The sequence below is a fragment of the Panthera uncia genome, chromosome E1, assembly GCF_023721935.1.
Source record: "Panthera uncia isolate 11264 chromosome E1, Puncia_PCG_1.0, whole genome shotgun sequence".
NCBI classification, from domain to species: domain Eukaryota; kingdom Metazoa; phylum Chordata; class Mammalia; order Carnivora; family Felidae; genus Panthera; species Panthera uncia.
This window is the reverse complement of record NC_064814.1, coordinates 56,811,609-56,834,113: the sequence shown is the minus strand read 5'-3', so window position 1 is coordinate 56,834,113 and position 22,505 is coordinate 56,811,609. Positions and strand designations below refer to the sequence as shown.

Genomic DNA, 22,505 nt, shown 5'->3' with positions numbered 1-22,505 from the left:
AGCCGAAGTCGGACGCTTAACCGACCGAGCCACCCAGGCGCCCCAGTTTAATTTCTTGATTAATTGCCATGTTATTTTGCTCTCGACTTTGCACCAAGAAATGCAAGTTAAAAATGCTTTTTTAGGGGCGCCTGGGTGGCTCAGTCGGTGAAGCATCTGTTGATTTCAGCTCAGGTCATGTTCTCACTGTTCCTGAGTTCGAGCTCCGCTTCTGACTCTGGACTGATGATGCAGAGCCTACTTGAGATTCTCTCTCTCTCTCTCTCTCTCTCTCTGTGCCTTTCCCCCACTCACATGCACTCGCTCTGTCTCTAAAAAAAAATTATTAGAAAATAAATAAAATAAAATCTTTTAAAAAATATGTAATGGGTTGGGATGGGAAGATGTGACATAACTCACCAGGCTTTGCCAGATGGAGTAGGAAAAAAATATGCAAAGGTACAAAGGTATTGAGAATCTAAGTGATAATAAGGTTGCTTGATTAATTAGCCACTCATTCAACAAATATTTATTGAACCTGGATGATGTACATCAGGCCTGTTGCTGGATGCCAGGAATACAGCAGTGGTCAGTCATAAATTATCCATCCTGGGGCTTGTGTTCAAATACTTGTTGACCTTTGTATCTTATAAATGGAGAACACACCTTTTCACTGCCAATGAAACATTGACAAATCAACATTAGACCCTGAAAGAAATTCTAGGTTCCTCAAACCTGAAACTGACCTGGCCACATTCTCTGACCCCCAGTGCAATAAACTGGAAACTTCCAAGCGTTTGTAACAAAACCCAACCCCTTTAGGACTCCGAGGCAGTCCTAAATAAAATTTTTTAAAGTGTATTTATTTATTTATTTATTTTTTTAGCAATCTCTACACCCAACGTGGTGCTAGAACCCACAACCCCGAGATCAAGAGTCTCAACGCTCCAGAGACTGAGTCAGCCGGGTGCCCTGGCCCTAAATAGTTTTTGACCAATGAGAAAATCCAGATTGTAAACACGCATGATTATAAATAGACTCTGAGACCGTATCATGACGAAACGTGAAGGATAAACAGCACCAGATGATTGAGTACTTAATCATAATTAGCCGGGCTTGGTTCTAGAGACATGGCCTACGTTATCTTATATAATCCTTAGGACAGGCGTAGCAAGGTGACCCCGTTGTAAAGTAGGCACTCGGCACATGTTTGCAGAATGAGTCTACGTGGCTCAGAGAAGCTGAGTAACTTGCCTAAGACCACACAGCTGGGACCACTCAAGCCGGGACTTGAACGCGGGCCTGTCAGACTCTAACTCCCGTGCTTGTGATTGGTCTGGTGCGTCATCCACAGGCCTGATGACGTAGGCAGAGGGGAAGTGCCGAGATGTAAAAAACAAAAATGTTTTTTAATGTTTGTTTATTTTTGAGACAGAGAGAAACAGAATGCAAGCAGGGGAGGGGCAGAGAGCGAGGGAGACACAGAATCCGAAGCAGGTTCCAGGCTCTGAGCTGTCGGCACAGAGCCCGACGCGGGGCTCGAACTCACAAACTGTGAGATCATGACTTGAGGGAAGTCGGATGCTTAACCGACTGAGCCACGCGGGCGCCCTGATACCAGGCACTGGTGAACATGCTGGGGGTTCAGTTGGGAGGGGCAAACAGTAAGCACGTAAGCCAATGAATGCACAGCCTTTGGTAGCAATGAATCGTGCAGAAAAATAGGAGTTTAGGCGCTGAAGTCACAGCTGTTGAGGACTGCTCTCATTCCGGGGGCCCAGGAAGGGCTTTCTGAGGCAGGGGCGACCAGGAAAGAAGGGAGGTTTGGCAGGGAGAGTGTGGGGTGCAGCCAACAGCATGTGCAAAGGCCCTGGGGACGAGCGTGGGCCGTGGCAGGCGCGGCAGAGGGGCGGAGCAGCCCGAGCTTGGCGAAGCAGGGGAGAGCAGACGAGGTGAAGAGGGAGCTGACCCCGAGATCTGGAGTTGGTGATGGGATGGGGCTGCCATTACCAACGTGAGGAGGCGGGGGGGGGGGGGGGGGGCAGGGGTGGGGCAGGGCTGGGAGAGGGAGGGTGGCCGAGAAAAGAGGCGAGAGAATAGGAGGCGGGCCAGAGGTGGAGGGGCCAGGAGAGGGTCACCTGGCGAGGCCTGGGGAAGACCAGGGCAGTGTGAGTCCTGGAGGCCAAGGCCGAGTTCCGAGGAGGGCGGGCAGCTTCGTGAAATGCGCCCCCCCCGCATTTCAACCAGGGTGCCTCCATCGGAGTGGTGGGGACGGGAACCGGGGGGTGGGGGGTGGGGACAGAGGTGACCAAGGCACCCAAGGGGCAAATTCAACACGAAAGACCAAGAAACAAACAGAGAGGAATTTGCAGGGAGCGGTCATGGTGAGAAGTCCCAGGGGAAAGATGAGCAGTGGCCTCTCTGGAAAGGGAAGAACCGGGGTGGCTGGCCGAGGGTGGCGACAAAGTGCTGCCCTCTGGGGAGCGAGGCGGCGCGCAGTCGTCCGTCCAGAGAACCCAGGAGGGCAGGGCTGAGAGCCTCTGGGTGCTTCACCGCTGGGGACTCATGGCGAGACCCGCCGCCCCCAGCCGTGCTGGGGAGCTCGGGCACAGTGTCCCCGTCGGTGGGGCTTGGTCCAGTCGCGCTTGGGGTTTTGCAAGTAAGGTGGTGGCGGGAGGAGGGGGGGGTGGCGAGAGACCTCAGAGTGGAAGCAGCAGCAGGGAGGCCGAAAGACACGTGCCTCACCTCAGGATGCGAGCCATGTGGGAGAGACCACCGTCCCTTCGAGGACTCAGTTCGGAGCAGAGCCAAGTTGCCACGAGAGCAAGTGGGCAGCTGAGAAACAGTCTGATGGTTTGAGGCACGATGGGGGGAGGTAGGAGGTCGTCACTCGGGGATAAGCCCTGGCAAGCGTGGACTTCGGGGGGTGGCGGGTGGCCAACGGGGTTAGACGGCGTCTCTGGGAAAGTGGAGGGTTCATCTCAGTTGTGGATTCCGTCCTGGGCTTGTCCTCTCCGGCACTTTGCTGGGCTGGTAATGACAATGTGCAGCGTCTGTGGAAGCCTCTGTGCCAAAGACCTCGTAAGCATCTAGGTTTCGTGATCTGCCTCGTGCTCATGACAGTCCTATTGCTGTCCCCTTTCTGCAGGTGGGGAAGCAGATGCAGAGAGGGTAACTTGTCCAAGATCGTGTGGGGAGCCAGGCCTCTGATCCCTGAGGCTTGTCTTTTTTTTTTTTTTTAAGAAGGTATTTTATTTTCATTCATGTTTATTTATTTATTTTGAGAGAGAGGGAGCAAACGCAAGCAGGGAGGGGCAGAGAGAGAGAGAGAGAGAGAGAGAGAGAGAGAGAATCTCAAGCAGGCTCTGTGCTGTCAGCACAGAGCCTGACTCGGGGGTCGAACTCACAAACCGTGAGATAACGGCCTGAGCCAAAACCGAGTCAGACGTTCAACTGACTGAGCCAACCTGCCACCCCAGAAGGTTTTTAATTTTTATTTTATGTTTTTATTATTTTTGAATGTTTATTCATTTTTTTTTTAATTTTTTTTTCAACGTTTTTTATTTATTTTTGGGACAGAGAGAGACAGAGCATGAACGGGGGAGGGGCAGAGAGAGAGGGAGACACAGAACCGGAAACAGGCTCCAGGCTCCGAGCCATCAGCCCAGAGCCTGACTCGGGGCTCGAACTCACGGACCGCGAGATCGTGACCTGGCTGAAGCCGGACGCTTAACCGACTGCGCCACCCAGGCGCCCCTGTTTATTCATTTTTGAGAGAGAGAGAGACAGAGAGACAGAGCATGAGTGGGGGAGAGACACAGAGAGAGACACACACAGAATCCGAAGCAGGCTCCGGGCTCTGAGCTGTCGGCACAGGGCCTAACATGGGGCTCGAACTCACGAACTGCACGATCACGACCTGAGCCGAAGTTGGACTCTCAACCAACTGAGCCACTCAGGCGCCCCCCTTTTTTATTTTAACATTTACTTATTATTTTTGAGAGACAGAGCGCGATTGGGGGAGGGTCAGAGAGAGAGGGAGACACAGAATCCGAAGCAGGCTCCAGGCTCTGAGCTGTCAGCACAGAGCCCGACGCGGGGCTCGAACTTAACGGGCTGTGAGATCATGACCTGAGCTGAAGTCAGACGCTTAACCGACTGAGCCACCCAGGCTCCAATAAGGCGATATTTTAACTAACCTAATATATCTAAACTGTTGTTATTTAACCATGTAATCAATATAAAATATTATTAACGAGATATTTACTTCTTTTCTCCATAGTAATAAGTCTTCAAAGACGAGTTTGCATTTTACACCTGAGGCACATGAAGTCAGGACTTGCCCGGGGCGCCTGGGTGGCTCAGTCGGTGAAGGGTCCGACTTCCGCCCAGGTCATGATCTCACAGTTCATGAGTTCAAGCCCCGTGTCAGGCTCTGTGCTGACAGCTCAGAGCCTGGAGCCTGCTTCGAATTCTGTGTCCCCCTCTCTCTCTGTCCCTACCCTGCTCACATTCTGTCTTTCAAAAATAAATAAACATTAAACAAACAAACAAACAGTGGTGAGGCCGGCGGCATCAGGTGGAGTTTAGTGATCTTTCTAGAAGCTCGCCGATCCATTTCCAGGAGCTCCCCCCCCCACCCCCCCGGCTTAAATCTCTCCGTGAATTTCACAGAAAACTCGGCAGACGTGTTTGTGATTCTGTTCATGGCCAATCACGAAAGGGAAATAAAAGCCTTTCAAAAGTAAGCCCTCCGTTATCTGTTCCGGGAAGTTGTGTTGTTTTCCAAGAACCAGTTTCCCAAGAGGTTACAAGCACATATTGTTTCCAGGCTCCCCTACTGACCTTGGTGACCTGACTTAACCTCCCCGTGCCTCAGTCTTCTCATCTGTAAAATGGGGGATACTAAGAACACCTGACCTCCAGGTTTGTTACGAGGATGAAACTTATTTACTCACATATGTAAATAAAGCGCTTAGAACACAGTCCGACTCGACTAAGCCCTGCGTGCGTATTGCCTCTTTGTGTTTTCCGTGCCAGGCCAACAGAGCGTGGCTCTCAGACGAGATTCTCCAGGGTTCCGGGTCTGAATCTGCCTGGGTTCAGACCGGCTTTGTCTAAGCCCGGGACCCATGACCTACCTCCAGCCACTGACTGAGCGACCAGGCAGAAGAAAGTCAGCAAGGCTAGAGAAGCCAACCACACCGTCGGCTGACAGCTGACACCTTTCACCCAACAACAGCAAGCTTCACGTTTTTGTCAAGCGCCCACGGGACATATACAAGACGGACCCTCTCCCGGGCCCCGAGACCAGGCTCTGGAATCACACAGGGTGTGCTCTCTGACCACAAGGTACGCAAACTGGAAATCAATGAGAGAAAGACAGCAGGAGACTCTCCAAACACTTGGGAGACTAAAGCCATGACCTCCCGAGCAGGCGGGTACCCGCATCGTGGTGCCTCCTGTCCCTCCTGGGCGATGTTCCCAGTGCAAAGTGACAGCTCCCAAACCCTCCGGTCGTCCGGCCGCCAGCGCCATTCTTCTGGGTTCTTTGGGGTTTTCAATGTCCTCCCCCCTCAGAGCCACACCGTGTCCCCTGAGAAGGGGGAGGAGCTCCCTCTGTGGGTGACTTTGTGTCCTGAGATCAGGCGCTGTCCTGTTTGTGCTGGTAGCTCTTGTTTCCGGAGTCCAGCAGGCTGGGTTGGGACTCGCGCCCCACACAGATCCCTGTTGCCTTCCTTCCCCCCTGATACGGACTTCCCTTCCTCGGTCCTCGGCCAGAGACTCCGCGCAAAGCCATCCCCCACCCACCAGGCAGGCTCAGGCTATTTTGTGTCCCGGGACACTCTCTACTTCCTATTTCATTTGTCACAGAGAAAAATCAGGAATGTCCCAACTGTCCCCAATGTGGGCCTGGGTATGTCGCGTTCATAAAGTAGATCAGCGTGAGCCATCGATGAGTAGAGAGTGCATGAGGACGCGGACATCCGTTGGGTCACATGTTATATGAAAAAAAGCAGGCTGGTTGGCACTGTGTCCACCTGGGTTATTAAAGTTTTGTAAAAAGATGCGCGGAGGGGGTCGCCTGGGTGGCGCGGTCGGTTCAACAGCTGCCTCGACGTTGGCCCAGGTCAGGGTCTCGCGGTTCGTGAGCTCAAGACCCGCATTGGGCTCTGTGCTGACAGTGTGGAGCCTGCTTGGGATTCTCTCTCTCTCTCTCTCTCTCTCTCTCTCTCTCTCTCTCTCTCAAAATAAATAAATAAACTTAAAAAAAAAAAAAAAAAGGATGTGCAGAGGCTGTGAACACACCGACACGGTGACAGTGGCTGTCCCCGGGTGCTGGGATTAAGGGTCCTTTGAATTTTCTTCTTAGGGTTGCCTCTAATTCGCAACCCCCCTTCCCTGCCCCTTCCAGTCTGCACCCGCCACTCTATCGAATGCTCCCGTGTCCCGGTCCGGCGTCCAGGGGACACTTAATCACCTTATCTTCCCTGACGCACCCTGTGTCAGCATCTGACGCAGCCGACCACCCTGTTTACGGTCTCTCCCTGTTTTTCTGCCGCCCTCAGGACTTGTCATGCCCCTGCTGGCCCCTCTTCCTCCTTGTCCTGTCCTGCACCAGGATTCTGCTGAGAAGGCACCTCGCTCTCTCCGGACGCTGTCCCCCACCCCTGGCTGTGTGACCCCCGCCCCCGTCACCCTGTCAGCTGCCTCCGGAGTCACGAGGAGGCCCACAGAGGGCTCACGTTTCACAGAGCCTCCTGAACTCCTCGCCTTTCTCTCCGACCCCCTTCTACCTACTTAACTCCACTCCTCACGTCCATGGCCGTGCTGCCACGAGCAGGTGGCTCTTGTGTCTGTCTCTCTGCCCCAGCTGGGAGCCACCAGCACCCTTCATTTCTTGGCCCCAGTATCTGTTCGCTGATCCTACCCGGCTCCTCATTAGCCCTAACGTCCATCTGCTTGTCCCCAACATCGAAGGCACCATAATCTCTTGCCCGCGTTTTTACCAAAGCCTCCCAGTGGGTGGGTCTCCTCAAGTCTTAACCCTCCCAGGGTCCGTTCGTCCCTCCAATCTAGCAGGGATATGTTCCTGAAACTCCTGTAGTAAGTGCTGAGTGGCTGTTATAAGCAAAAGCCGTAGTTATAAACAAGGCAGGTGTCCCCTGACATGGAATTTACTTTTTCAAATGCGTTGGAGGAGGTGTAATAAACGTAAATAAATAAATGAGATAATCAAGTAACTGATAATTGCTCCATGAAAATGGAAGAGTAATGTGATGGGGAGTAAGGAAAGAAGTAGTTTAAAGAAGCCTCACCTCATTCTAAACTCCGAACCCCTTGTACTTTCTCCCAAAGGCCTTACTTACTTTTGCCCCAGGACCTTTGCACATGCCGTGACCATCTTTTCTCTTCTTTACCTGGCTAACTCCTAGTTGTCCTTCAGGTCACTGCTTAGATGTCATTTCTTCCAAGAAGCCCTCGCTGATACCCCAAGGCTGTCTTAAGTGCCTCTTCTGTCTCTAAGTCTGTAGCTTTTTCACCCTCACAGCAATCACACTGTACCATAACTTTCTGGTTACTTCTCTGTGTCTTCCAGGCCTCCTTCTAAGCCAGTGACTTTCAGATGTTTTGACCACGGTCTACAGTGAGGAGTACATTTCATATCACGATGCAACACACATATAAAGATATATGGTGTGGGGTGCCTGGGGGGCTCAGTCGGTTAAGCATCTGGCTTCGGCTCAGCTCATGGTCTCGTGGTTCGTGGGTTCGAGCCCTACACCGGTACTGTGCTGACAGCTCAGAGCCTGGAGCCTGCTTTGGATTCTGTGTCTCCTTCTCTCTCTGCCTGTCCCCTACTTGCCCTCTCTCTCTCTCTCAAAGACAAACATTAAACAATTTTTAAAAATAGGACACTGTTTGAGGCCCACTAAATTGACTTTATAAACTCTCATAAATCTGCATTTTGAAAATCTTCCTTTTTAAGTGTATTTAAGTAATCTCTACATCAAACATGGGGAGCTCGAACTCACAACCCGGAGATCAAAGTTGGATGCTCTTCTGACTGAGCCAGCCAGGCGCCCCTGCTTTTTGGAAATCCTGCCCTAACCGGGGGTCGGTGTGCTTTTCCTATGAAGAGCCTGTTAGCAAATATTTGAGGCTTTGTGGGGCCATATGGTTTGTCACAAGCACAAGTCTGTTTGTATCATTCAAGTAGCCACAGACAACACATAAATAGTTGTGGGTCTATTTCATCATAGATTTAGGGACACTGCAATTTGAAGTTCATACAATTTTCACATCACAAAACGTTCTTCTTTTGGCTTCGTAGCCTGCAGGTCGTACAAAAGGGCCAGATTTGGCCGGAGGCCACAGCCTGCTGGCCCCTGCCGTGGACTGAAAGCTTCACGGAGCCAGAAAGCGTGTCTGTTCTCCCTGTCGCCTCTCTTTTTTAAAAATTTTTTTTTTCAACGTTTTTTATTTATTTTTGGGACAGAGAGAGAGACAGAGCATGAACGGGGGAGGGGCAGAGAGAGAGGGAGACACAGAATCAGAAACAGGCTCCAAGCCATCAGCCCAGAGCCCGACGCGGGGCTCGAACTCACGGACCGCGAGATCGTGACCTGGCTGAAGTCAGACGCTTAACCGACTGCGCCACCCAGGCGCCCCTCCCTGTCACCTCTCTAAAGTACAGCACGAAGCCTCGTGTGCATTCAATCAGTACTGAGGAAGTGAATCATTAAAGACAGCAACTCGTAAATTAAACATTTTTGTGCTACAGGTACCGTATGCTTATGGAAGAAAAATGAGCCACACGGCTAAGTCAAATGAGCCCGCAAATCCTTAGTAATCCTACCAGTCAGAGATAACCATATCCTTTCATACTTTTATGCGGTAGACAGCAGGAATTTAGGGAAAGGTTATTTTCTGGCCAAGGGAGTGGTAAAAAGCTCCATTCCCCCTCAATTCACCAGGGACCTAGGCTTCCCTTTTAGAGTTTTAGGGTGCTGAGGGCTCAGCAGGGGGGGTGGGGTGGGCGGGTCTACCCTTATCTGGGAGTCAAGGAAGTTGTACTTTCCTAAGGAAGTGATGTTTAGGCTGAGAAGGAATCCGTTGAGCAAGCACACGGGGGAAGTTCCACAATGTCTTCATTTGGAGGCTGCTGGCTGGAGGGTGGAGAGGGGGCGGAAGGTGGCATGAACCCTGCCTGGAGGTTGGCAGAGGCTACTCGAGAAGAGCCTTTCCCAGCTGGATCGATCTACCCGCTTACAGGCACTAAGGAAGACAGACAAATTAAAAAAAAACAAAAAACAAAAAAACAAAAAAACTCCCGAGTCAGCGGTCAGCCAGATCCAGGATGAGAAACTTTCTACAGGACAAATGATTCAGTTTCTCACGGAGGCATGAAAACAAAAAAGAAAGAAAAAAGACAGGGAATCCCCTTACAGAGTAAAAGAGACCAAAGGGACACAGCGGCCAAAGCCACGTGTGGACCTTGTTTCTTTCTTTCTTTCTTTTTTTAATGTGTATTTATTTTTAAGGGTGGGGGAGGAGAGAGAGAAGGAGACACAGAATCCGAAGCAGGCTCCAGGCTCGGAGCTGTCAGCACAGAGCCCGACGCCGGGGCTTGAACTCACAGACCATGAGGTCATGACCTGAGCGGAAGACGGTGGCTTAACCCACTGAGCCCCCCAGGCGCCCTGGACCTTGTTTGTTTCTTGCTTGCAACAAACCAGCTGTAAAAGCCATCTTTGAGATAATCGAAGAAATTTGAACGTGAATTGGGTATTACAAGATATTAAAGAATAAATGCTAACTTTTTCAGTGTGATAATGGCCCCGTGGTTACAGTTTTTTCAAAGCCCTTATGAGTTAGTTATGGATGCATATGAGTAAGATGACTGATGTCTGGGCTGCGCCTTCAAACACTCTGGGAAAAAGCTGGGGGTGTGATATTGTGGTATGATAATATATTTTTTGTCTGTGTCCCAGTTTGTGGCACAGTGCTTCTTAAAATCTTGGAATTTCCCAAGTAATAGGGGAGAGAGGAGGGTCTTATGTTACTCATAATACGGCCTTTTGAACGGTACCTGATTGTATGCTAATGCGGTGACTCTTGGGGGCTGATGGCTGGCTTCCAGATTATTCCCCGGGGAATGACTTCCTGCCTGTCTGGATTGTGTAAGGACACCTGTGGTTGTTCCATAGGGAGCTGTGGGTCCCACATTGCCCCAAACATGCTCTCCTACCCTGCAGCATTTAAAACCAAAGATAGGGGGCGCCTGGGTGGCTCAGTCGGTTAAGGGTCGGACTTCGGTTTCAGGTCATGATCTCAGGGTCAGTGAGTTCAAGCCCCGTGTTGAGCTCTGTTCTGACAGCTCAGAGCCTGGAGCCTGTCTCGGATTCTGTGTCTCCCCCTCTCTCTCTGACCCTCCCCTGCTCACTCTCTGTCTCTTGAAAAGAAATAAATAAGTGTTAAAATTTTTTTTCAGAACTCTTTTTAAAATTTCATTTTAGCTATTATAGATGCAAACCAGGGGATTGTGTATTTCACTTTCTTTTTCTTATTAATTTGCATTTCCTTATGCAGCCAGTGAACCAGCTCCCTGGAGCCTACTTGGAGTTCTGTCTCCCTCTCTCTCTCCCTGCTGCCCCTCCCTTGTGTCTCTCTCTCTCTCTCAAAACACATAAATAAAACATTATAAAAAATGAAATAATTTTTAGATTTATAGGTGAGCTACAAAGACAGAATGTTCCTGTACCCCTTCACCCATTTTCCTTTAACGTCATGTCTTAAACCACCACAGTGTGTTTATGGAAACTGAGACATTAGCACAGACACCATACCGTTAGCTAAATATAGATTTTATTTGGGTTCCCCAGTTTTTTCCACCAAAGTCCTTTCTTTGCCCCAGGATCTGACCCAGGATATGTCATCTTTAGACATCATGTCTCCTCTGTCTCTTCCAGTCTGTCAGTTTCTTGGTCTTTCCTCGTCTCTGGTGACTTTCACACTTTGGCAGGAGTGGTCATGCGTTCTGTAGACTGTCCCACAGGATTCGTCCGATGTTTTCTCAGGATGAGACAGAGCTTAGGGATTCTTAGGAAGAACACTAAGGTGATGGGGCCTCATTGCAACAAGTCGGGGAGCACATGACGTCAACATGACTTACTCACTGGGGGCAAGTGGTGTGTGCCAAGCTTCTGTTACTTTTCCCTTTCTGTACTTAGCCACGGAGGCACTAAGCCCAGCCCACACTCACGGGGATTTTAAGAATGGAGGAAAGGGGATTGAAGCAGGGGACTAATGCCGTAGAGGGAATTCTCTGCCTGGTGAACGAACAGGTGAACCTGAATGCCTTTGGCAGGCTGACTCAGAAGTTGGCCCTTCAGTGGATATGCTGAACGAGAGAAGGTGGAGACCGGACGAGGAGGGCCCAGGGTTGGGTGGCCTGGGGCCCTTCGCTGCCTCTAAACCACGGGGTCTGTGCGCCCCTCGGAGCCTGTATGCTTTTGCCCTGCCTGCTAGTGAGAAGCCACTTTCCCCTTCTCGGGTCTTGCGTTGGGGCAGGTCCCCGAGGGTTACAGGGGCCTGGAAATGACTTACGCCCCCCCCCCCCCCCCCCCACACACACCAGGAGTTTGGGATTGCCAAGGAGGGTCGCAGCCACGGGGAAGGGAGGCGACAGCCATGGCGGGGCGGAAAGAAGCTGGAGGAAAATGAGTCATCCCGAAATCCTTTCCTCTCCTGCGCGTTTAAGGACCCCGTCCAGGGCGTATAACCGGAAGGCGCGTGACTCAGTGGTGTCAAACGAGCCCTTTTATTTACCTCCGCGCGATCCGCCAAACGCCTCCCCCCGGCCGTGCGCGGCTCCGATCTGCTTTCGGGGGCGTGTTGGGCGGGGGGGGGGGGGGGGGGGGGGGCCCCCCCCGGGCCCCCCCCCGCGCCGGCGGGCCCCCCGCCCAGGTTTCTTCTCCCCTCGGCGTCTGCGGGCGGGGGCGGGGGGCGCGGCGGGGGGCGGGGCCTGGGGCGCGGGACCCGGCGCCGGGCGGGCCCCGCTCCCCTGCGGGGGCTTGTAGACCAGGTGGAAGATGAAGGCGTTGCAGTACCTGAGGGGGCGTGGCGCCGTCAGGGAGGGGCGGGGCGGCCCGGGCGGGGGGCGGGGCGGCCATAACGGGACACGCCCCCGGGGCGGGGCGGCAGGTGCAAGCGGCGGAAGCCCGCGGGGGCGGGGCCGGGGCCGGGGGCCGGGGGCCGAGCAGGGGTTCCCGGGAGGAGGGCGGCGGACCCCGCGGGGGTCGCGGGCAGTTACCAGGGCATGCAGTTGTCGGCCGCTCGCAGGCGAAAAGGGGAGCGGAAGGGATTGGGTCTCGGGGGGCTGGTGCCCCCTCCCGTGGCCACCGCCATGGTCTGGTCGTCCATCACACAGCCGTACTCGCTGCTCTCGGTGAAGAAGGCCGGCACTCGGAGGGACTAGGGGTGGGGGCGGGGCGCGGGCCTCAGACTCTCCCAGCGGCGCCGCACCCCAATCCCTCCCCCGGCGCCAGCGGCAGACAGGGAGGGGGAGAGTCACGAGTCAGGCAGACACACAGACAGACAGACGGACAGACAGGGCCAGGAGGACCCTGGGCGCGCCCCGTGTCCGGAGCGGATGGTGGGAAGAAGAGGCTTTCGGAAAAGGAGGAGGGGTCGGGGCAGGAGGAGAGAGCAGGTCCCTTTTGCCCCATCCCCCACCTGGAGCCGGGGCAGCGAGCTCAGCCAGGTGTCCTTGAGACCGAAGCCGGAGTTAAACCCTGCAGATAGAGGGAGAGCGGGCAGATGCTGTCGCCCGTGGCCTTCTCCCGCCTCCCCACACGCCTACCCCAGGCTCTTACCGATAACCACGTCAGGTTTGGGCCCCTGGAGCAGGTGGTAGGGCCGTGCAGACACCTTGATCTGCAGGTCCCTGCGGCCCCCCTTCTCCTTGGTCCCGGAGCTGAGCCGCCCCGATACCCCGGAACCAGGACGGACAGACACTTCTGGGCCATCCTGGGGAGCCAGGAGCGGAGTGGAGAAAGGGCTAGACGTTAGGGCACTGGGAAGCTGCCTTAGGCAAGACAGGGGAGAGCAGGCCCCACCCCCACCCGCCCACCAGCCCTCACCCTCTGCAGGGTAAAATGCTGCTGGTCACTCTCGGGGGGCAGGCCGTCGCCCACAAACTGCAGCTCTAGGGCCACGTGGGGGAGCAAGACCAAGAGCTCCTGAAGGACAGAGAAGACAGATCAGGGGCTCACCTTGCGCGCACCTCCACGTACCCAACCTTCTGTCCCGGAGGGACTTACCCAAAACACCATGACCAGGTCAAACTCCTTCCCGGCCTCCACCACGTGGATTTTCAGTGACTGCTTGTTCTGGATGTTGAGCTCAGGGACTGGGGGAGAAGCTGGCCACTTAAGAAGATGGTCTCCCTTCCCCTCGTCCCCCTCCAGCCCCCTGCCCCCCTGCCCCCTGCACTTCTGTCCCCCTGCTCGGCTCTCCTTACAGGACTGAGGCACCAGGTGGGTGATGACATAGTACACAGTCAGCGGGTAGGTGAGAAGCACGGCCATGGGCGAGTCCAAGCCGAGGCCCCTCCACGTGTAGTAATCCTGCCATGAGCCTGGGGAGAGTGGGTTACTGAGGGACCTGGTCCAGGCCTGGACCCCAGCCCCTCCAGTCTAACAGCCCCCTTTTTCTCCGCCACCCAGACTGCGTCCTCCAGTCTCTGTCTCTATCTGTGGCTCCCTTAAGGCCCCCCCAGCTCACCAAAGAGGCTCCTGGGCGGATCTGGGGGCACAGGAGGCATCAGGGCAGGCCCATCCCCCTGGAGAAGCTGGTAGGGATCTCCTGAGAGGAAGGAAGGAAGATGATCCTGGTGTCAGAGAGACCCCCGTCGAGCCCTTCCCCCTCTTCCTTCCAAAGGAGTTGTATTCCCCGGAGCTGCAAGCAAGAGCCGTGGACAGTGGCCTGTGGGCGAGGCTCCTGGAAGGGGCGGGCAGGGGTGACTTCCCTGAGGACTGGGGATAGGTCTACGATAGCCCTGGGGGTGATGGTGGAGTCTGGTGCTTATGCAGAGGCGTTATCTGGGATCCGGACAACTTGTTTCTCTCCCGTCCTTCCCTCTAGGCTGAGGGGCCCGTGCCTGAAGAGAACCCCACAAACCACTGAGAAGAAGGCTGAGGGATGGCGTGCTGCCCCAGGGGTGCCTGGGCGTGCCAGGGCCTGGAATCAGCATGCTGAGCTGGGTCCAGTAGCCACGAGTGAGGCCCCGTGAGGCCAGGAAGGCCTCCTTGTTGAAGGTTTCACTGGTCACCTCTGCAGAAGGAGGAGGGGAGGGGTTGAGGGCCTGGTGGCCAGGACCCCAGACTACAGCTCTGCTCAGTTTCTCCCAAGGACCCTGGGTCTGAATCTGGTTCTGAGTGTCTACAGCATAGCAGGTGTGAACACCACAGAATCCTTAGAACGATTTTCCGGGCTTGAGCATTTGTTAATATACTTATATTGCAGATGGGGAAACAGAGGGTCTAAAAAGTAAAGTCACCAGTTAGGGGTGGAGCTGGGCTGCCCGGATCCCCTGAGCTCTCTCAGGGACCCAGGCACACACTCCTCAGCCCCAGACCCTGTGTTCAGCTCCAGGGGTCTAGTCCCCAGCCCTTGTTTCTGGGATCCAGCCCCCAGCACTAATAACCCGTCAGCCCCAGGACCCCGTAGCTGGGCACCCGGCCCCAGTTCCTCCCACCCCATCTTGATCTCCTCGTGGTACCTGTGGCGTAGGTAAAAGGCAGAGTTGCCAGTTCTCCGGCACGTTCCATGAAGGCCGCGAGCCTCGGGCACCAAAGCCGGTGGCTCACGTCATCCGGACATCGCCGCCAGTCGGCCCGGAGACAAGACTCTCCGCAGTACAAGACCGCACTACACTGGGGGCTGGGGGCACGGGGGGTGGGGACACCCAGCGTTAATCTCTGGAGGCCCTCGGCCTGCTGTCTGTCCGTCCTGCAGCTGCCCATATATCACCTGGTCTGTTTTCCTGTATATTCTGCTGTCAACAGCTGCTCTTTCCCTCCTTTTACTTCCCTGTCCCCCATTCTGTCTCCCGGGCCCCCCAGCGGCCAGCTTTGTCTTGTTTGCCTGACTGTTGGGGTCTTCCTCCCTGTCACCCCATCTTTCTGGCTGCTCACCAAGGTGTCAGCTTCACTTCAAAGCTATGTCTGTGACAAACGTGGCAGGTTCGAGCCCGAAGGGAGGCAAACGTGAAGCCTGGCCGGGGACCCCATGTCCGCATCGGCGTCTTGGCTAACTTCACTCCCAGCCTCGGGACCAGACTCTCCAGCTCTCTGAGTGGGGGTGGAGACGGAGTCAGCCTCGGGGTTGCTCAGGAGTCCAGACCCCTAGCTCCCCCCACCCCTCGGTCTCAGATACTGGATTTCTGTACCGATGCAGCTGGGCATCTCCCACAGTCAGCTGTCGGGGCTTTCGAGGGTCTCCGGAGCCCATGGGGCAGGCCATGCTGTGGCAGAGGAGAGCATAGGCCCGAGGGGCCAGGTTCTCTGGCCCTGAGCCCTTGCCTGCACTGCCCTGGGCTCCATCCATTAGTAGGTCAATGCCCAAGATGGTGCCGTGTTCGTCTGTTACCAGTAAGAGGCAGGAAAGGTGCAGGGGGGCAGCTTCTGGGGAAGAAGGGGAAAGTCAGGGGTGTGAACATCAGGCCTAGGGGGGCTGGGCAAGTCAACAAAATGAACAGGAGGGACCAGGGAGAGAGGACGTGACTCATCTGCTGGGGCCAACTGCCGCACAGGCAGAAATGCAGGTCTGCTGTTGCAACTTTAAGTGTTTCTTGAGTTTGTTTGGCTTTTAATTTCGATGTATAAATGTTGACTCAAATTTAAAAAACAACAACAAACAAACCAAAAATGAAAAAACATTGTGGGTCAATGAAAACACCTTTTCGGGCGACATCAGCCTGCAGGCCACCGTCAGTGACTCCTGGCCAGGCTCTGAGAGGTATAGGAGGTCTTCCAAAGTGGGGGGGGGGGGGGCGTGCAGAGAGGAGTCAGGGCAGGGCCAGGCCCCCACCCTGGGGTCTTACCACTTCTCCGCCCCTTCCTCCTCTCAGGGACTGCTTCGTCCTCTGCCTTGTCTTCTCGGCAGCAATCCTGGCCACCTCCTCCACCTCCTGCCTCTTGCTCAGGCTCCTCTGGCCTCCCTGGAGGGTTTGCTTCCTGGGGGGAGTCCCTGCTGGTAGGGGCAGGGGCCCCATTTTTGTCTGGATCTACCTTCTCCAAGCCTGCACCCTCCTCCTCTCCATTCTCTTCCTCCTCCTCCTCCTCTGCTTCCTCCCCTTCCTCCAGGCTGACAAAACTGACATAGGGGCTTAGGTCTCGCAGGTGGAGTGGGGGCTCATCTCCCAGGAACTGGGCAGCCCCCAGGCCCGATCCAGGGCCTGGCTCTGCTCCTTGCCCCAGGCTGATGCCCACATTACGGTTGGGCAGAACATGCAGCACCCAAAGGGCGGGGTCCTGGGGCAGCCTTCTGATCTGCGTCTCCAGCTGGCGCCAGCGGCCCTCAAGGCTGGCCCCCACAGCCCTGCGCTCGGTCGCGAACTTTCGGAACCAGCCAAACAGGAGGGCAGCGAAATCAAGGAATTCATCCCGGTATCCAGATACAAACTCCATGTCTTCAGGGCCACAGGGGCCTGGGCCCAGACTGAGCAGAGGAACGGATGTACGGTGAGGGGAGTTTGGGGCCGGGTCACAAGATGGGGAGGAGGTGGGTCTGAGGGTCACCTACGAGGGGAACCTCTGGATTGGAGGGATGTTAGGAGCAGAGGCTAGTTTTCGGGGCTCAGGGTGGGAATGGGGAATAGACTTGGAAGGGGGCGAGGAGGCTTTAAGATGAGTAGTCACGAGAGAGGCGGTATTGGGGTATTGGGGGTTCAAACCCTCAGGACCGGGGTTCGAGCGGTGAGTAGGTTTGGAGGGCTAACCCGAGGGGAAGGGTTTGGGCAGGAGGCAAGACTCTGGGATCCGTCTGAGCCGGGGCATCCCTCCGGCTTGGATCGGTTCGGCGGGGAGCCCCAGGGGACCCAGCCCCTCCCGGCCGCTCCGCTCCTCCGGTACCTGCAGCCGCCACCACTTTTCGAAGGTAAATACCTCGGGGCTGGCTGGGGGGTGGGGTGGGGGGCGCGGGTGTGACGTCAGGGCCGCCCGAGCCCGCCCTCGGTGGCCACGCCCCGCGCGTCGGGAGCGCGCGCCGAGGGGGCCCGGCTGGTGTGCGGCCCCCGCCCGGACTTCCCCGGCCGGCATCACCGGCATGTGACCCGGGCGCGCCGGGAAGCGAAAGCGGGTCGGAGTCCTGGGGTTCGAGGCCCGACCTGGGCGGGCGGACGGCAGCCGGAGTCAGCCCGTCGGGCCTCCCGCCCCCCGCGCAGCCGGCTTTTCCTTTGCTTTCGGCGCGCGTTCCCGGCGGGCGCGGGGGCGCGGGGGCGCGGGGGCGCGGGGGCGCGGGGGCGCGGGGCCCCGCCTCCGGGGTTTTCCCCGCGGCGGGAGGCGCGGTCCGCGCGGTCCCCGCAGTACCGACCGCGCTGTCGGTTCGGACGGTGCGTGCGCGGCAGGAGGGCGCCGCCAGCTCGCGCAGCCCCCCGACCCGGACTCGCGCCCACGGGACCGGGAGGAACTCTCTGGACGCCGCGCTCCGGTGCCGCCGGGTCCCCGACATGAGGCGGCCCTGGGGACTCCGGTCCCTCGCTCTCCTCCTCCTGCTGGAGCTGCTGCCTCGGCCAGGTTCGTCCGGAGCGGGGTGGCGCCCAGACCCCCGAGTCCGGGAACGGGACGGGAGGGGAGGGGGGCGCCGAGGACCGCAGGGTTGTGGTGGGTAAGTAAGTGCCGAGCCCGGGTCCCCAGGCCGTCGGGGCAGTGAGGGGGCCAGCTGCCTGAGGTTGGGGACAGGCTGGGGGACACCTGGGCTGGGGGACGATCAGGGACGCGTTTGGCGGTGTGATGGCTGGGTTGTGCCCGGTGGTCAGATCCCGGGATCTAGCGAAGAGGCTGCAACGGAGCAGTGGGTTGGAGCTTCGGTGCAGCCGGGGGAGCCCCGCCGGCCGGAACCTGTGCCGACTACCTCTGTCCTGTCCCGCTCAGGCGATGGCAACGAGGGCAGCGTCACTGGCAGCTGTTACTGCGGGACAGCAATTTCTTCCGGCTCCCCTCCAAAGCGTCAGTTACTGGCACATCTCCGAAAGCACCTGAAAGTCTATCATCGCTGTAACTCCTACATCCGGTAATCTCACTGACCGCTGGGGAGCGCAGCGCCTCCGGGGGGCGCGAGGACCCCCTCTGGCCAAACTGGAACCCCTGGGAGCCCCCTCTCTGGGTTGTGTTTGTTCCACATTGTCCACAGCTTTGTTTTTCCCTGTCTTATATACGTGGGAATTTCCTGTTCTGGGAAAAAGGCCTCACTTGCTGTTGGCGATGACCTCACATCTTTGGAATGAGGAAAGGGTTGGGAGAAGGGGTGCAGCTTGTGAGACCCCGCCTTTCCTCTGCAGGTTCCAGCTACCTGCCCGGAGTGTGTGTGGGGGCAGCAGAGACCAATGGGTTCAAGAACTGATGAACTGCTTTGATCTCAGAGGTACGAGCTTTCCCCCCTCCTCCCTGAGATCTGTTTCCAGGGCTGCGTCCTCCCCCTTACAGTCTTCTTTACCTGGCTCCTCTCCTGTGACACCTCACTTTTCTATGGTTTCTGGTGCCGGCCAGAGCCCCTTCCGTCCCAGTTCCCCCAATATCATTCACTGTGACTTTGTTAAGGAAATTTAAAGATATACACAACAGTTGAAAGAACTGTATGGCGAGCATCCAGATACCCATGGCCTGGGTTCTACGGTGTGTGGCTTTTGTATATTTATATTTTATGCATTTTGTGTAGTTTGTACGCATAAATATAGCTTATATTTTACAATATCAGGTTTCCAACATGGAAGCCATATTTGCCTTAGTGTGTGTCCATCCGTCTGTCCGTCCTTCTGTCCACCATCGGCCCACCTTACTTTCCGATGCATTTCCAAGTCTGCTGCAGGCACGACGTCACATCATTTCAGCATGTACGTTAGGCCCCAGAGACCTACATTATTGCGTTTAAGCCTCCTAGCTACTGCGGCTGTCGGTACTAACGTTATCCCTGCTTTACGACTGAAAGAAAGGAGTCCCAGAGAGGCTGAGAGGCAAGGGACAGGTCACACAACTGCTTTGTAGCAGAGCCAGGGTCCCCCCACCCCCACCCCTGGGGTCGCTCTACCTCCCAGAGCAGAGCGCATGCCTGTTCCAGTGGTTCCCTGTTGAGGTCGGCTTACTTCCTTGCCCCCCACTTTCCCTTCTGCCTCTGCCTTCCTCTTCTGGCCTTCTGCTGTCACCTTGATGTTCTCCTTGATCAACCACGCTTCCCTCTGCGTCGTCACCTTGTCCCTCATCTCAGAGCCCTGATCCCTTACTTCTTGCCTCTCCAGAATGTGGACATGTGGACGCAGGGACCGCGGCCTCCCGGCAGCACTCACCTCCCCCCAGCAGCCAGGTTCCTGAGCCCCCAGAAACGGCCCCTTTAGACCTGGGCTCCCCTGCCCAGACGCACCTGCCACCTGCCGTGTGGTCCACCCAGGCACCCACGCTTCCAGGAGGAGCGCCGTCCTCAGATGAAAAGCTCCCCCACATCAACGAAACCGCTACACCCACTGTGGGCCACGGGTTCGGGGCTGGGCCTGAGGCTGGGGAGAAGCAGAAGCAGTTGGAAGACAATGTGGGACCTACATCTGGGACATCAGCCACGATCCCTGTGGTATCCCTCCTGGCCATCACCCTCGCTCTCACCGTTGTCCTCTTGTACATCCTGTGCCAGAGGAGGAGGGAGCAGTGCCGGCAGCACCCTCCAGGTAAGCTGGGCCTCTAGGCCCCTCTCCTGGGGACCCAGAGCCTCCTGGGCAGGGATCCTGCCCCTGGTAGCTCCTAGTTGGCTGGAAACCTGCCCCAGGCAGTCAGTTCTGAAGGCTGTCTACACTGTAGATCATAGGCAATGAGAGAAGAGTCAGCTAGAGACTATAGACTAGAGAGGGAGATGAGGCAGGGTTGGGGCGCCTGGGTGGCTCAGCCGGTCAGGCATCCGACTTCGGCTCAGGTCATGATCTCGCAGTCTGTGAGTTCGAGCCCGCGTCGGGCTCTGTGCAGACAGCTTGCTTTGGATTCTGTGTCTCCCTCTCTCTCTCTGCTCCTCTCTCACTCGTGCTGTCTCTTTCTCCTTCAAAAATAAATAAAAACATTAAAAAAAAATTTAAGACAAAAAACAGGCCGGGTTTGGAGCAAGATCAGGAAGATAGCAGAACGTGGGAGCCATTCGTTTAATTCACAGATCTTTACTGAGCACCTGTTGTGTCACTAGGTCGTATGGCTAATGTTTTGGGCTCGAACTCCCCAGGTCAAGCTATTCCCCCAAACTTCTCTTGATCTCAGAGCTCATCTCGGAATCTCCTTATCTTTTCCAGATCTACAGCTCCGTTACACACCTTTGGCATCAGACTCCAACGCTTGAGCTAAGAATGGAAATCTCCGAGGGCAGCCATTGTGATTTATTCAGCCCCCTGTGCATTGAATTGATACATTAGAATGATCTCTGGCGCCTGGTAGGCACTCTAGCTGTTTTCTGGTTCGCGTGCAAGTAACCAAGCACTGCCCTCTTGTGGACCCTTCCTATTTTTTTCTACACAATCCTGTAAAATCCATCTTCTAATGTGATCTCTTGGATAAAGTCTTCATGTATGTTTTTAATTACTAAAGATTATTTTTATAATTACTGACTCTTCCTTCTGCAAACATGGCCTTCAACCCCTTGCTCCCTCACCGCAGTTCTTGGCTTCAACTTCTCCGCTGAGGGTCTCCCCACTTGCCACCGTCTCTCTTCACACACCAGCTGTTCCTCCCTCCTGCTTCCTCTCCCACAGTGCGGGCCTGGGCTTTCCCACCCCTGCTCCCCGGCGGGGGGCGGGGGGGGGGGGCCCACGCAGTTTTGTTTCATTTCCCCCAATCCCTGTATCACCCACGTATGTTCCAGTGAGAGTCTGGGCTCCTTGCTTTTCTTGATACTGTTTTTATTATTAAAACCCCTAGTTCTTGTTTTTGCTTCTTTCAATGAAGAACGTGTCTTCATTGGTCCCGTCTGCAGAGGCCTGCGACAGGGTCACACGGTGTTGGAGGAAGTGGGTTTGGTGTCTGAATCTCCGTCTGTCTGAGCTCGCCAGCACTTTCATGGAGGGCAGGAGCAGGAACCAGGGCAGAGTTGTGGCAGGCTTGGTCTGCCAAGTTTCTCCACCCCCCACTTTCAGTCCCTTTGTCCCCATATCCTCTGGCCAGCAGGGCGTGTATGTGGCGGCCCACACTACCCATTGCACAGGTGTCTGGGTTCTGTCCCGGGTGCAGAAAGGCCCTGTCCCGGGACCTCCTCCGAGCTCTCACTCCACCTGCTTGGCCTAGTTTTCCAGCATCTGCTCACAGGTTCGGGCCACATCACTGAGCTTGAGGCGAGCGTAGTCCACTCGCTTCAGGGCCATCTGACAGTCCTTCCTCGAAGAGTAGCTGGAACCCTCATGGGGCTGCCCCGTGGCCACCTAGGGGACATTCACATTGATCGGTGAAGCACCCCTTCCCTTCCCCATCTCCCCACCCAAGCATCCGGTCTCCTGTATCATTTTCTTCCTTGAGTGTGAATCCATTATGGCACATGGGCGGTGGCTGGGTGACCTCGGGTAAATCACTTAACTTCTTTTAACCTCATCTGTAAAATGTGGGTGACAACAACTACTTCCTAGAGCTGTTGTAGGAATAGATAATGCAGCGTCTGGCATGCTGCAAAATCTTAGCAAATGGTTGTTGCTGTTGTAATGACTTCAGAACCCTCTCGACCCTGTCCCTTTTCTCCACGTAACCACTTCAAACCCACGAGGTCAGGTCAAGTTTCTAAGTGCGAAGTCCTGTGGGTTTGGCATTGTTTACAAGTCCTTGGGAATTCCCTGTCCCAGTAGCTCATGTGATGCAGAGCAGTGAGGCAGGCGGGCCTGCCTTCAGGACTTTCTTTTTAGAAGGAGAAGCCAGCCCTGGAGAGGGGAGGTTCTGCCAAGGGTCATCCGGCTGGGTCGTGGGTGGTGCCAGTGTGGACGGCCAAGTCCCGTCTGGCTCCAAAGGTCAACGATCCCCGAAGGCTAACGCTTAGGCGGAGGGCCAGGCGCGCGCGCAGGACCTCCCAGCACACACACCTGGGTGAGGTAGCGGATCTGAGCCGACAGCTCCGCTTCCACGTGCTGCACCGACGCCGTGAAGGCCGCCGCCTGCCGGTCCAAGAGCCGCTCGTTGCTTTTCTCCTTGGACAATTCCAGGATCACGGTACCTGCGGGGCGGAGAGAGGGCGGGGCTGGCCGGGTGCTGCCCCGCCCCGGGACCCGCCCCGGGACCCGCCCCGGGACCCGCCCCGGG

The 22,505-nt window shown here is 55.8% G+C and overlaps 3 protein-coding genes across 3 annotated transcripts in view; 1 reads left to right on the top strand and 2 right to left on the bottom strand.

The window, feature by feature from the left end:
* Positions 1-10,820: 10,820 nt before the first annotated feature.
* Positions 10,821-17,108, bottom strand: ZMYND15 (zinc finger MYND-type containing 15). Its single transcript, XM_049637133.1, has 14 exons — positions 16,088-17,108; positions 15,434-15,668; positions 15,180-15,335; positions 14,765-14,925; positions 14,164-14,316; positions 13,768-13,848; positions 13,505-13,621; positions 13,305-13,393; positions 13,125-13,223; positions 12,858-13,011; positions 12,718-12,776; positions 12,296-12,456; positions 11,812-12,092; positions 10,821-11,082 (listed from the first exon to the last, which is right to left on the bottom strand). Exons 1-14 carry the CDS (start codon positions 16,671-16,673, stop codon positions 11,057-11,059), a joined length of 2,358 nt encoding a protein of 785 aa, XP_049493090.1. The 5' UTR covers positions 16,674-17,108; the 3' UTR covers positions 10,821-11,056.
* Positions 17,109-17,562: 454 nt separating this feature from the next.
* Positions 17,563-20,862, top strand: CXCL16 (C-X-C motif chemokine ligand 16). The gene is made up of 5 exons (XM_049637140.1): positions 17,563-17,780; positions 18,138-18,276; positions 18,545-18,627; positions 19,499-19,918; positions 20,525-20,862. The coding sequence occupies exons 1-5, from the start codon at positions 17,714-17,716 to the stop codon at positions 20,569-20,571; spliced, it is 756 nt and encodes a 251-aa protein (XP_049493097.1). The 5' UTR covers positions 17,563-17,713; the 3' UTR covers positions 20,572-20,862.
* A 93-nt stretch (positions 20,863-20,955) lies between these two features.
* The window catches only part of MED11 (mediator complex subunit 11), a 1,780-nt gene continuing 230 nt past the window's right edge, over positions 20,956-22,505 (bottom strand). Inside the window, exons 2-3 of the mRNA XM_049637141.1 lie at positions 22,289-22,419; positions 20,956-21,643 (exon numbers count right to left, since the gene is read on the bottom strand). Of these exons, the coding sequence (XP_049493098.1) occupies positions 21,506-21,643; positions 22,289-22,419 (269 nt within the window). The 3' untranslated portion in view covers positions 20,956-21,505. The remainder of the gene's footprint in view (positions 21,644-22,288; positions 22,420-22,505) is intronic.